The 12694-nt window shown below is 44.4% G+C and overlaps 1 protein-coding gene across 1 annotated transcript in view; it reads left to right on the top strand.

Annotated features, from left to right (window-relative positions):
• Window positions 1-4849: 4849 nt before the first annotated feature.
• The window catches only part of PIWIL3 (piwi like RNA-mediated gene silencing 3), a 30662-nt gene continuing 22817 nt past the window's right edge, over window positions 4850-12694 (top strand). Inside the window, exons 1-5 of the mRNA XM_047761875.1 lie at window positions 4850-5092; window positions 5585-5811; window positions 8545-8677; window positions 10552-10695; window positions 11546-11760. Of these exons, the coding sequence (XP_047617831.1) occupies window positions 5617-5811; window positions 8545-8677; window positions 10552-10695; window positions 11546-11760 (687 nt within the window). The 5' untranslated portion in view covers window positions 4850-5092; window positions 5585-5616. The remainder of the gene's footprint in view (window positions 5093-5584; window positions 5812-8544; window positions 8678-10551; window positions 10696-11545; window positions 11761-12694) is intronic.

The following is a 12694-nucleotide window of genomic DNA, read 5'->3' as shown; positions in this document are numbered from 1 at the left end:
TTATTTGTAATTTCTTGAGGAACTGCCATACTGTTTCCCATAGTGGCTGGACCATTTCACCCCCACCAACAGCACATATTTTATGTATACCAGTACTTATTTTCTGGTTTTCAGGGTAGAACCCTTCCACCTTGGAGCCTTCATGACTTGGAGCCTACTCTGCCTACTCACCTCAGGTATCTAAGTGGCCACTTCCAGGAGCTACGCAAAGGCAACCACCTCTGCATCCCAGGCTCTGACAGTTAAATTATTTTGGTGGGTGATTATATAGCTCACATTCATTGTCCTTCAGAATTTTCATGGGGCCACTCATCATTGAATTCCCAGCACCACACCAGGCTATTCTCAATTGTACCCTTGGAAAGATCCCATTATTGTTACTGAACCAAACTGGTCGGCTCACTTGAGCACAGTAAAGCCAATCTACTGACAGTATGTTGCAGTGAAGGAAACTGCAGCATTTATTGCAGGGCACTGGGCAAGGAGTCCAAGGCAGCTAGTGCTCAAAATACCCACGCTCCCCATAGGTTTCAGCAAAGCATTTTTAAGGGCAAGGTGAGGGAGGGGCTTTCCAGGGTATGTGATTAGCTCAAGCTGATTGGTTGATGGTGAGGTAATGTCACCAGAGCTGCTTTAAGTGTTTCCTCAAAACCCTCTGACCTCTACCTTTAGTGGAATTTTCCTTGCTTAAAACCCTCCAACTCCCCTACCTTTACCAGGAGTTAATATAAATCTTTAAGTTAAAGGGTCCAGAGATAAGAAAGGAAGCTAAAGCAAAAAACCCCAGATGGAACCAGCTGGAGCCAAGATGACAATGAATCTGAATTCCAACAGACCCTGAGTCTCAGTACAGGCTGAAGTTACTACATTAGCATATTAAATAAGAAGCCTACTACTGTCAGGACTAGACCTTAAAGGATCAAAAAAGGATGAAAGGGAGTAGCATCCCACTCCCTCTAAAAAGCCCTGTCCCTTCCCCATAAATAAATGCCTATGCTTCTCCATCATTAGCTTTGATCTCGGAGAGACAAAGCAAAGATCTTAATTCTCTGCTCAGGAATTGAACCTGGGCAACCTGGATGAAAACCAGGAGTCCTAGCCATTAGATTATCTAGAGGCTGAAAGCAAAATTGCCGATTTTTACCCCCTGTTGAAAGCAAAAATGTTTCAAGGAGGCAAAGACTGTGAAAGCAGGCAGAACTTTTATTATTAGAAACATAGTACAACATGTGGGAGAGCACAGAGAAGTAGTCTATCTATGGCAGAAGCAAAGAAGTAATACATACCCTAAAGGGGGTGCAGGTGCGGGCGTCCTCCTCAATGAGAAGTGCACCAGAGAGGTGATTTAAATTGCTTACATAGGACAGTTCTTCAGGGTCTTTGTTCTCCTTTGACTAATTATCTTGTTTTATTTCTTACACCTGACCGGACCAGGGCCCTCCCCAATATGTATGCTTACCTTTTGGCAAAAATGGATTCTAGAGCAAAGGGTTCTGGGACGGTGTCAGAACTTATGGCCTAGCGCCCCCTCCCTTTTTGACCCCTAGAAGTCTTCCTGCACGTGTGTAATTGGGAAGGTCTCCTTGACCCCAGAAGTGACTGAAGTGGTTACCCTATCTTTCTACTCCAGCAGAGCACCTGCCATTAACTTTCTCCTTGAAGTGCCAAAGTGAAGGTCCGATTTACTCAGCCTAACAAGTCCCAGCTGTTCTCAGCCCTGGGGCCCCTCTACCTCCTACCTCAGCCTCACTCCTCCTCCCTTTGTCTTTACTCATTAAAATTAAATCACTCTGCCCAGGTGGGTGTGAAGTTGATCTATGAATTTAGCTCCCAATTCTCCATTCCTTGGCCACAAAATAGAGTTTGTGCTGTGTCAATCTCAGCTTCAGTTTTGGTTTTCTTATTCCCCTTGTGGATGAAAATGTTCCCTGCCCTACCAGTAAATAAAGGATGTTGCAGCCGTCAAGCCACTACAGCTGCCGATACCCACTGTGAGCCCTGAGGGAACTCAGGGTGAGACTCACCCTCAGGACACTCAGGATGGGAAAGAACAGGATACTGGCCCTAGACAGCTAAGATGCACAGCAAAGGAATGATTTCAATGAGCCCAGACTCTTACGTCTTCCTATACATAGAAAAGCACTGCATTCATGAACTTGAGATGCCTGGTTTCCTTTACTTAAATAGTAATCTTTTTATATTCTGCTGCCTGGTTTTTGATGCAAAATTCCCACATATCCTGGCTCTTCCTTCACCTCTTCAGAGCAGTCCATCAGAGCTATCTGAGGGGCTGTCTCCCGGGCTTAAAGTCCTCAGGAAGGCCACCAAATAAAACATAATTCTCAACTTTTAGGTTATTCTTTCTTTTTTTTTTTTTTTTTTTTCAGTCTACAGCCTACTCGAGCCCTCCCCCACAAAGGCAGCATCCTTAGGAACAGGATCATAGGACTTAATTTGGTAACAATAACAGGGCAGTGTCACAAAGGTTAACACTATCAATCCTCAGGCTCTGGTAGGCCTGGGTGCTACATGCTCATGGTCATCAAATGGTTAAATTTCCTCCATTTGGTGGGGGTGTAAGCATCTGTAAAACAGCAAAGGAAATGTGCATCAGGTATCATTATCTCGGTACTTCAGAAAAGAGCTAAAGCACATAGGGGAGAGGTCTGTCCTAGGAAGGCCCCATAGGGTCCTGCTCAGTTATAGGTACAGCCATCAGTTATGAGTCCCAAGTACTGATGCCAGAAAGATGTTACGGGAATCTGGGTTCTTGTTCACAGTCAAAGAATGAACTCCGTGAACATATAGGCAGCAAGCAAGCAAAGTCTTTATTACAGGAAAGCAAATAGCTCCCAAGGCTGCTGGGAGTGGGGAGAAAAGCCCCTGCTCTCTATTGTCCTATAGGGGTTTTTATCCCTTAAAGATGGGGGGATAGCAACGTGGAGTCCAGAAAGTTGTGGTTTCCTCCCATTGGCCTTGTCTGGTTACCTGTATCAGTCCTGTTCAATAGGAGTTTTAGGGATGGAAATGTCCTTTAAGTTTTATGGTTTCTTTGTCCTTCTCTTCCCTTAGACTGAATCACCATTTCTCTCCTTCCTTTTCTGTCAATTGAGGAGTGGGTTAGAGATTAAGGTGCATGTGGGAGTAGGTACACTTCCTATAGTAAACAAGGCCTATGGGGAATATTACTCTCTGGAGCCCTTAAACCACAAATGTTAATCAATAGCCACACCAAAGAATGCAACGAAGCCCATGCTCCTACGCTGACTTAGTATTCTGCCCTCGTACCATGACGAGGTGGTGGTGAGTAATGCAGGTTTAGGAAATATTTTCCAAGAACCTTTTACACCTGAATATTAGATTGGACTTGAGGCAGAACACTGAGTCCACAAATACTGTCCAGAAGGGTCTCATCCAATCCAACATTCCAGAGTTTTTTTTCCCTTTCATGTCATCTCTTCTCTCTGTATCCTCTCCTGGTCACCCTCCACCAGACAAACCAGAATCTTAAGCAAACCAGAATGCACAATAGGCATGCCTACTACCCAGAAGGTACCCAGGGCCAGATGCTATGAAAGTAATCTGAACACCCACAAGGATTTTCCAGGGAAATCTCAGTGAAACTGAGGGAACTAAGTCAATGTCTAAATTCAGTGCATCTTCAAATTAACAGGACAACTAGAACTCAGTGCAATGATTCTAGACTGATATGTTAGAATCCTTCTATACATCTATCTGTACAGAATAGATACATAGATATTTTATGTATCTATTCTATACATAAAGAATTGAATTCCTTATGTCTATACATAAAGAATTGAATTCTTTGTGTATTAAAGAATACATTTAAAGGAACAGCCAGGAATTTTTGAGCACTTAGCACATTTAGGCTTTTTCAGTCTTTAGGATCATTTGAAGATATAGCCAACAAAACATTGTGTTACTGGAGCATCAGGACAGAGCAGAATAGAGTTCAGGTTTAGAGCTGGGCAAACACACAGGTTACCATAGGATAAAAATGGAATTTCAGGATTTCCCTTGTGGTGTAATGGGTTAAAGATCTGGTGTTGTCACTGCAGGGGCTGGGGTCCTGCTGTGGCACAGGTTCCATTCCTGTCCTGGGACCTTCCACATGCCATAGGTATGGCCAGAAAAAAAGGGGTGGGGATTTCGAAGCAGTGGATAAGGTAAGGATTATTCAAGAAAAAAGGTCACATAATTATCTTTCTCATAATTAAAACGGGTATTCAGTATGCACCTCAGGGGTTTAAATGCAAAACAATGCAACTATAAAAATACTAAAAGAAAAATTAGTGATTTAAAAAAATTTAAGTGGCAAAGGCAAAGAATGACAGAAACCTGGAAGCAATTAACAAAAAGACCAATAACAGCAAACATCATTTACAAAAACAACCTCCAATACTTAGTTTACAAATCACTACAAATCCACTTGTAGGGATCTGTGCCAAAGAGATGATTATGGATGAGCCCAGGTTTGAATCCAAAGGCAGTCACAGCAGCTACAATTTATAGCAGATTTAGCTCAAGTATTAAGTGCTAAGGACAGAAGTTTCTAGATTTCCAAGTGCACATCATTTGGCAAAGTCACCTGGCAGTTTAATCTGCAGATAGTTGATGGGCAGGATCAGGTGGGGCCAAGGGCAGGCAGAGCCGCCTCCACTCCCATCCCACTGACATTCACTCAGAACATCTCTTAATTCTTAATTCTGCCAGGTGCAGATCAGGGTTGGCTGCTTTGGGGCCAGGATGGAGGCGGTGCCGGAAGAGGCAGGGCCAGCAGCGTTGAAATTGAAATTGAAATTGGGGTGGGCGGGGACCTTGCCTGGCAGGAACCCAGCCCCTGCCCTGTTCAGGGGTTGGTGCATCCTGTGAAGCAGTCAGACTAGTCTTCCCTCCATCCCGCCCCGGCTTGTTGACTGTTTTGGGGCACAGGGCTGTGTCCCAGGAAGGACTAACCCTTTTGGAAAGGAGTACTGTACTTCCAACCCTGAGGAAATGAGTGCTCAAATGTGGTAGGGCTGGACGTGAGGGACCTGAGGGCACAGATCTTAATTCCAGAGGAGGAAGGAAGGTAAGTAAACTGTGTGGGTTGAGGCTGGAGGACAAAGACCAGAGTTGGGTGGCTGTGGTGGTATCTCAGTGGTGTGTGAGTGTGTGTGTGTGTGTGTGTGTGTGTGTGTGTGTGTGTGTGTGTGTGAGTGAGAGAGAGAGAGAAAGCCTAGGGGACAGACACCTGAGCTCTTCACTGTGGGGGAGGATGCCTAGCAAGTGAGAAGAACCCAGTTACACACCTGATTGCACCCCCAAGCACTCTGACCATAGGGTCTTGTGAATCTGTGCAGGGAAGAGAATCATAGTCAGTAATTTTCTTGAATTCCCACGAATATCTTCCCAGGTCCTCTGCCTTTTACTACAGGACACTTCTGACAATCTAGGGGTAGTTCCTCTTGTTGATGTAATCAGAAAACATGTGTAGTTAGTAGCCTGATGATTATTTGAAGTCATAGTTAAAAAATTCCCAAGCAACCATGCAGAGATGCCTAACATAACCATGTTCTTTAAGAGCCTCTCCCCTTCAGGGTCATCAGGACAGCCATGACCGGCAGGGCCAGGAGTCGAGCCCGAGGCAGAGCACGCAGTCGATCAGCTCCCGAACCTGCAGAGCCCCAGCCATCTGAAGTAGCCAGAGCATCTGAAGTAACCCAAGCACCTATTGGGCTCCAAGCGCCTGAAGTACCAGGACCCGCCCCACCACCGAACTTTGCTGATATAGTGAGACGCAGCGCAGCAGTGAGCTTCCTAATGTTCTCTTTATGAAAAACATGCTGCTTATTCAGAAAGGAGAGAATTGGTTGCTGAGCCAGTATGGTTCAGGTTTAGAGTTCTATCCTGCTAAAAGAGAACTAGTATGTCTTGTAAGAACAGTGTATGTAGGCTTTGTCTACCTGGATATCCTCTCCACTGCCTCTCTTTCATGTGTGTCTTCAAAGAAGCAAAGCAGATTTTCTTTCAACCCCGAGGGGATAGAAAGGTATTTACATCCCTAGGCCTCAGCCAGTGACTCCTCTTTGGGGAGTGACTTCAAAATGGGCAATTTTGGAGTTCTAGTGTGGCTCAGTGGGTTGAGGATCTGGTGTTGCCACTACTGTGGCGTGGGTTTGATCCCTGGCCCAGGAACTTTCACATGCCATGGGTGCAGCCAAGAAAACAAAAAAACAAAAATGGGCAATTTCATTCAAGGCTTGTACAAACTGAGTTGGGTAGAATTTCCAGTCTTGTTTAAAACTTGCTATCCCTGCTGTGTGTCTATCACTTCTGTCTTTCCTTCACCTGCATCCACTTTGCATGCTGAGGGTCTTGCTTTTACAAACTGGGTTGGGTCCTGGTGCTGGCCCAGCAGTCACATGACCCCCATCAGGTCTCATTCCTTCTCCTCAGGACTGTTGGTTCTCTTTCCTCCTCTTGCTCAAGCCTCAACCCCTCCTCCTGCTCCTCTTCTATCCTAACTCTCGTCCATCCTTTAACATCAACTCCTATGTCACTGAGCAAATAGAGCATCAAAGCAGAACTTCAACATTGTCTTACTAAATCTCCACATCCTGGCCTTGGCCCCTCACCTGAGACCCTAGGGCACTGGCTCTGCTCCTAACTAAAGGGAAATACCTCCTGGGCCCCTCAACCAGTTCCCTAGCTCCCAGCATCTCCCCTGCAATTCTCCTGTCTCCTGAGTCCTAGATCATGCTCATCTCCCTACAACCAACCGAGTTGATGCCCATCCAATAAGAATCTTCTCTTGGATCCTGCTTTCCTCATAGTTACTTCCTTTCTCTTTGCTTCTCATCAAAGAAGTCTTGTTTCTACTGTGAACTCCTGTCCTTGTTTCCCCTTTGTCCCTTTACTCCAGTATGGTGCCTTCCCCATCGCTCCACTGAACCAGCTCTCATTGGGCTTCCCCAGTATCCTCCACTTTGTCAAACCCCCAGGTCGGTCCTCGTCCTCCTTGGTCTTGGGAGGACCATCACCGGTACTTGGAACAGTTGAGCCTCTTTTCTCCTTGATCACATTCCCTCCATGTGGTGGTCAGGTCACTGCACACCATTGGTTTTCCACCAACTTCACTGGCTACCACTCTAGCTTCCCTTGGCTTGATTCTCCTTCTGCCCTATCAATATGCCTAGGAACTAGCCCTTTGTAGTCCTTGGGCCTCTTCTCTTTGGTACATGTACTCACACCTTTGGTCATCTTATCAGTATGGTGGGGTTTTGTTTGTTTTCTTTTGGTTGCTCTGTGGCACATGGATTTCCCGGGCCAGGCATAACATCTGAGCCCTGTGGCAACACCGGATCCTTTAACCCACTGTGTTGGGCCGGGGATTGAACCTGTGTCCTTGTACTACAGAAAGCTGTACATCATGCTGTACCACAGTGAGAATGCCTTGGGTTGTTTTTGTTTTTGCCACATCTATGGCATGTGGAAGGTCCTGCACCAGGGATCCAACCCCTGCCACAGCAGAGACAATGTGGGATCCTTAACCACCAGGAAACTCTCAGTATTGTGGTTTTTAAGTGCAATCTGCTATGTGCACAGGTTCCTGTCTGTATCTCCAGGCAGACCCCTCTCTTGCATTAATGATCATCCATCCCCATGGATGTTGTGTGTTTCTGATTTGCCCTCCCAGACAACTCCTAATTACTTCATTTGATGAAATGCCTTTCTTCCAGTTGTTTAGCTCAAGTCTTTGGATTCATCCTCTCTTGCCTCCAAACCCTTCACATAAACCAGGAAATATCGTTGTCCTTGAATTAAAAAAAAAAAGTCTCTGATCATTTCTCACCCCCTCTAATACTACCCACTGGGCTAAACCACCAGCATCCCTGGCTGGACCTCACAAGTGGCCTCCTAACTGGTCGTCTTGCTTTTGCTCTGATCTCATCCTTAGTCTGTTCCCAACACAGAATTGGATAAGTTGGATTTATATTCAACCATCACCCCATAAGGGCTCCTGTTTTCTCAGAGTTAGAGGCAAGCACCTTAAGATGGCCTCCCTCCCACTACCTCTCCAAGTCCTCCTGCTTCTCCCTCCCTTCTTCATCTTGCTCTTCCTTGAGCATTTCTTCCTTAGGAGCTTTGCTCTGTCCTCCACCTGAGGCTTGTGTAACCTTGTTAACTCACTGCCCCTGAGTCTTTGTTTCAACGTCAGCTTCTTAATGAAACCTTGCTTTGTCCCCCATGAATTAATGCAACAAGTCCCATCATACCTCACCTACCCAATAACTCCCAATTTTCCATACTTGGCTTTTGGTCTACTTTTTTTCACTTCCCTAGCAGTGATCATATTCATGCTATATAAGTTAGTCATCAATCTATTTTCTGCCACTGGAATGTTAGCTTTTCAAGGGAAGTTCCTTTGTTTCACGCCCCAGTACATGCATCATGGCACATGGCAGGCTATATGACAATTTTTGGATGATGATTAAACAAACAGACAACATTTCTCTTTATTTTTATCTCCAAAAAATGCAGGCTCGAAAACCTGGTCAAATCCAGCCTAGACTCCAGTTGCTGTCAGGGGTTAGCCAAGTGGCTGGAGCTGGCCCACGCCAAGTGGTTGAGGCTGGCCCACCAATAGGAGCAGAAGGAACGTCTCAGCCTTCAGGTAAAAGGTGGGAAGAAGAAAGATATGGTAAGGGGCAGAGGATGCTTAGTACGGGAGTGTGCATGATAGAGATAAAATTCTAGACAGCCTCAGTATTCTGTGAGGTTTGGTAGGATGGGAAGAACGTATAGCTCACAACTGTCTCCTACAGTGAATTATCTGGCTATCAATCCTTTATTCCACTTATAGTTTTAAGGCTTATGGAAGAAGAAATGGAGGTCATTATTCATTAGCCAATTGAATGTAATAGCTTTTCTTTTCCTTTTCTTTTTTAATCTTTTTTAGGGCCGCACCTGTGCCACCTGGAAGTTCACAGGCTAGGGGTCTAATCCGAGCTGCAGCTGTCAGCCTGCGCCACAGCCACAGCAATGCCAGATCTGAGCCATATCTGCAATTTATACTGCAGCTTGCATCAGCGTCGGATTCTTAACCCACTGAATGAGGTCAGGGATTGAACCTGCAACATCATGGATGCTAGTTGGATTCTTAACCTGCTGAGGCAAAATGGGAACTCTGTAATTGCTTTTCAAATTTAGACAATGCATTGGTATGACACTCTAAGTTAACCAGGAGTTCCTGGAACAAGAGTTTCCTGGGTTCCTGAATCGTTAAACGGAGAGATTGAGCAGTTCCTCAAACATTTACCTAAATTGTATTATCCTCCCAGGTGAAAGGTTATTATACAGGTGAGCCCACAGGCTCAGATGTTGTCATTTGGATTTGGTTAATGCAATGAAACCTTAGATCTGATTCTCCAGCCACCTTTTAAAAACACTTTTAAAATTTTTATTGTGGTAAGAACAACAGCATTCTACACCCTTATTGTATTTTTACAACATAGTATTAACTATAGGCATTATGTTGTACGGTAGATCTCTAGAACGAACTTATCTTGCATAACTGAAATTTTGTATCTGTTGATTATCAACTCCCTATTTCCCCTCCCCCATTCCCCAAAAAGCACCATTCTACTCTCCAATCCTGAGTTTGACTGTTGTATAAGCGGAATTATGCAGTGTTTGTCCTTTTGTGACTGGCTTATTTCACTTAGCATAATGTCTATGGGACCTCAAACTCTCTCTGAGACAAAACTGAAAAAGCCCCTGGCTGGGACAAGAATTACAAGACCCTTATTGTCCCAGCAATAATAATTATTGCCCCAGCAGTAATTGTTAAAAACTTCCTAGGTCCCCCTCCCCCCACCTTGAGCAACCCTGCCTGTTCCTTCCTGCCCCCTACTAAGAAAGGTATTTGGCCTATTTTCACTCCGCTTCTATAGGGGCATTATGTGCCCCCAATGAACCACCAAGTGGATCATACATAAGGCCCCTCTTTACCCAGCCAATCAGCAGGTCATCAGGTATATCATAAGATTTCTCTCTCTCCTTTGTCCTTGGGCTATAAAAACAAGACACGCCTCTCCCAGATCAGCAGGAAGTCTAGAAATTCTTTTCCAACCCAGGTATGCACACAACAATGTTTTCTTCGAGGTTCACTCATGTTGTTGCATATTGCAGGATTTCTTTTTCTTTTTTTCTTTTTTTGGCCACCACGAGGCATATGGAGTTCCTGGGCCAGGGGTTAAATCTGAGCTGCAGTCGAGACCCAAACTGCAGCTGCAGCAATGCAGGATCCTTAACCCACTGCGCTGGGCCTGGGATTGAACCTGTATCCCAGTGCTCCCAAGCAGGAACTCCAGGATTTCCTTTTTTAATGTTGAACAACATTCCAGTTGAAAAATCTTGTACTCTGAACCAAAAACCAGATGAAACAAGGCAAATATGAGAGCAGGGAGAAATGAGGTGCTAAGGTAACCACTGATGTAGACTGGGGACTTGTGTAAATTAATGATTTTCATGCTTGTTTATATGTAGAGGAACTTCAGCTGGCATCTAGATTGCAGGAATCCAGATTGCAGGAATCCTGGCTGAGAGAGAGGACAGATGTTGGTAGAAATTTTCGAGACTTTGTGGTGAATACTCGGCAGAAATTGGGCCATGTTAGAGAGTCAACGAAAGGTATGCTGGCCATTAACAACAGGTTTTGTTTTTTGTTTAAGGCTGAACCTGTGGCATATGGAAGTTCCCAGGCCTAGGGGTTGAATCAGAGTTGCAGCTGCCAGCCTATACCACAGTCATAGCAATGCAGGATCTGAGCCTCATCTGCAACCGACACCATAGTTCATGGCAAGGCTGGATCTCTGACCCACTGAGTGAGGCCAGGGATCACATTCTCATGGATACTAACTGGATTTGTTTCCACGGCGCCACAATGAGAACTCCCAACAATATAGTTTTATGGAGTTGTTCAGGTCACAGTTTTTAATAAGTTTGTACTTGAGTTATCTGATGCTTTATACCACCACAGTAAGTGGAGGTACTCTCTTAGCTTCTCACATTTTTGTAGTAACATTCACTTGTGCAGAAATGAAGGTTTAGAGTCTTGGATATACTCTTCATTTTCCGCTCTTCGTTTTATAATCACTAAGATAGAATGACCCAGTTCTTTGGTGCTGAGATTTTAATAAACTCAAACTATACACAAAAACAACAACCAAGACGAAATGTTATTATGTACAGTGCCCCCACAACCCCTGCTTTTTGAAGCCTTGTGCTGCAGAGGTTTCCTTTGATATTTTAATTATTGTTAAATACCTCAATCCTTGAAATTCCCAAATGTGGGCTTGCATAGGATTCAGCTTAATTGATGTTAGGGATTCTGGATGCCATGTGTATATAACTGCTTATGTTGTTGGCTGTCAATCTCCTTGTTTGATCTACTTTTGGCGCTCAATATTGTGGTGTCCAAATTGTTTGGGGTCTGATCAGCTACTCTGTTTCATTATTGACAAGTGGCTCCATTTTTCAGGCATACAAGGTAGGCCAGTAGAGCTATTTTCGAACCATGTCCAGCTGAGGTCTTGTTCCCAGAGGAATTTATACAAGTACAACGTCATCTATACACCAGGCATAGAAGATGGAAGAAAACGTGAAGCTTTACTCTCTGAACTTGAAAAGTTGTTGGGAAAGTGTCACATATATGATGGAAATTATTTATTATTACCTCACCCGCTGGGGGAAATGGTTAAGTACTATTACTCTACATTTTGCTGACATTGTTCTTTCTCTCCCATTTTCACTCTCCCATTTTCAATCTGTTATAGCCAAACTCACACTGTTCCTGTGAAACAGACTGTGGAGATATCCTGCATGCCCCTTACCCATATGACTTATAACAAAATCACATGCCATGTCTGATTATCACTGATACTCTAGTGTCTCATTTCAGTGCTTAAATTGAATTTAATGTAAAGGTAAAAAAAGAGGTTCCTGTTGTGGCTCAGCAGTTGACGAACCCAACAAGCATCCATGAAGATAAGGGTTTGATCCCTGGCCTTGCTCAGTGGGTTAAGGATCTGGCGTTGCTGTGAGCTGTGGTTTAGGTCAAAGACGGGGCTCAGATCCCACATGCCTGTGGCTCTGGAGTAGGTCGGCGGCTACAGCTCCAATCCCCTAGCCTGGGAACCTTCATATGCTGTGAGTGTGGCCCTAAAAATACGAAAGAAAAAAAAAAGTAAAAAAAAAAAAATACATCTTTTGACCTTTTAAAATATTTATTTGCTTTTTAGGGGCATACCACGGCATGTGGAAGTTCTCAGGCTAGGGGTCGAATCAGAGCTACAGCTGCTAGTCTATGCCACAGCCACAGCAATGTGGGGTCCGAGCCTCATTTGCAATCTACACACAGGTCAGAGCAACGCCAGACCCCCAACCCATTGAGTGAGGCCAGGGATAGAACCTGCATCCTCATGGATACTAGTTGGATTCGTTTCGGCTGAGCCAAAAACAGCAATTCCTCTTACCTTTTTAATAGTACAATATGTTTCAAATGCTGATAAGTTTTGAGTAATTTATTTATTAATTTCTTGTTCCCTCAAACTTTATCAGGAAAAAAAATCATTGAGAGGACTTAACTATTTTCTTCTGTAAGCTTCTACCAAATAATTCATAGGAGTTT

This window comes from Phacochoerus africanus, chromosome 15, assembly GCF_016906955.1.
Source record: "Phacochoerus africanus isolate WHEZ1 chromosome 15, ROS_Pafr_v1, whole genome shotgun sequence".
In the NCBI taxonomy this organism is placed as follows: Eukaryota; Metazoa; Chordata; class Mammalia; order Artiodactyla; family Suidae; genus Phacochoerus; species Phacochoerus africanus.
The sequence above is the reverse complement of the archived record's forward strand: the minus strand, read 5'-3'. Positions and strand labels throughout refer to the sequence as shown.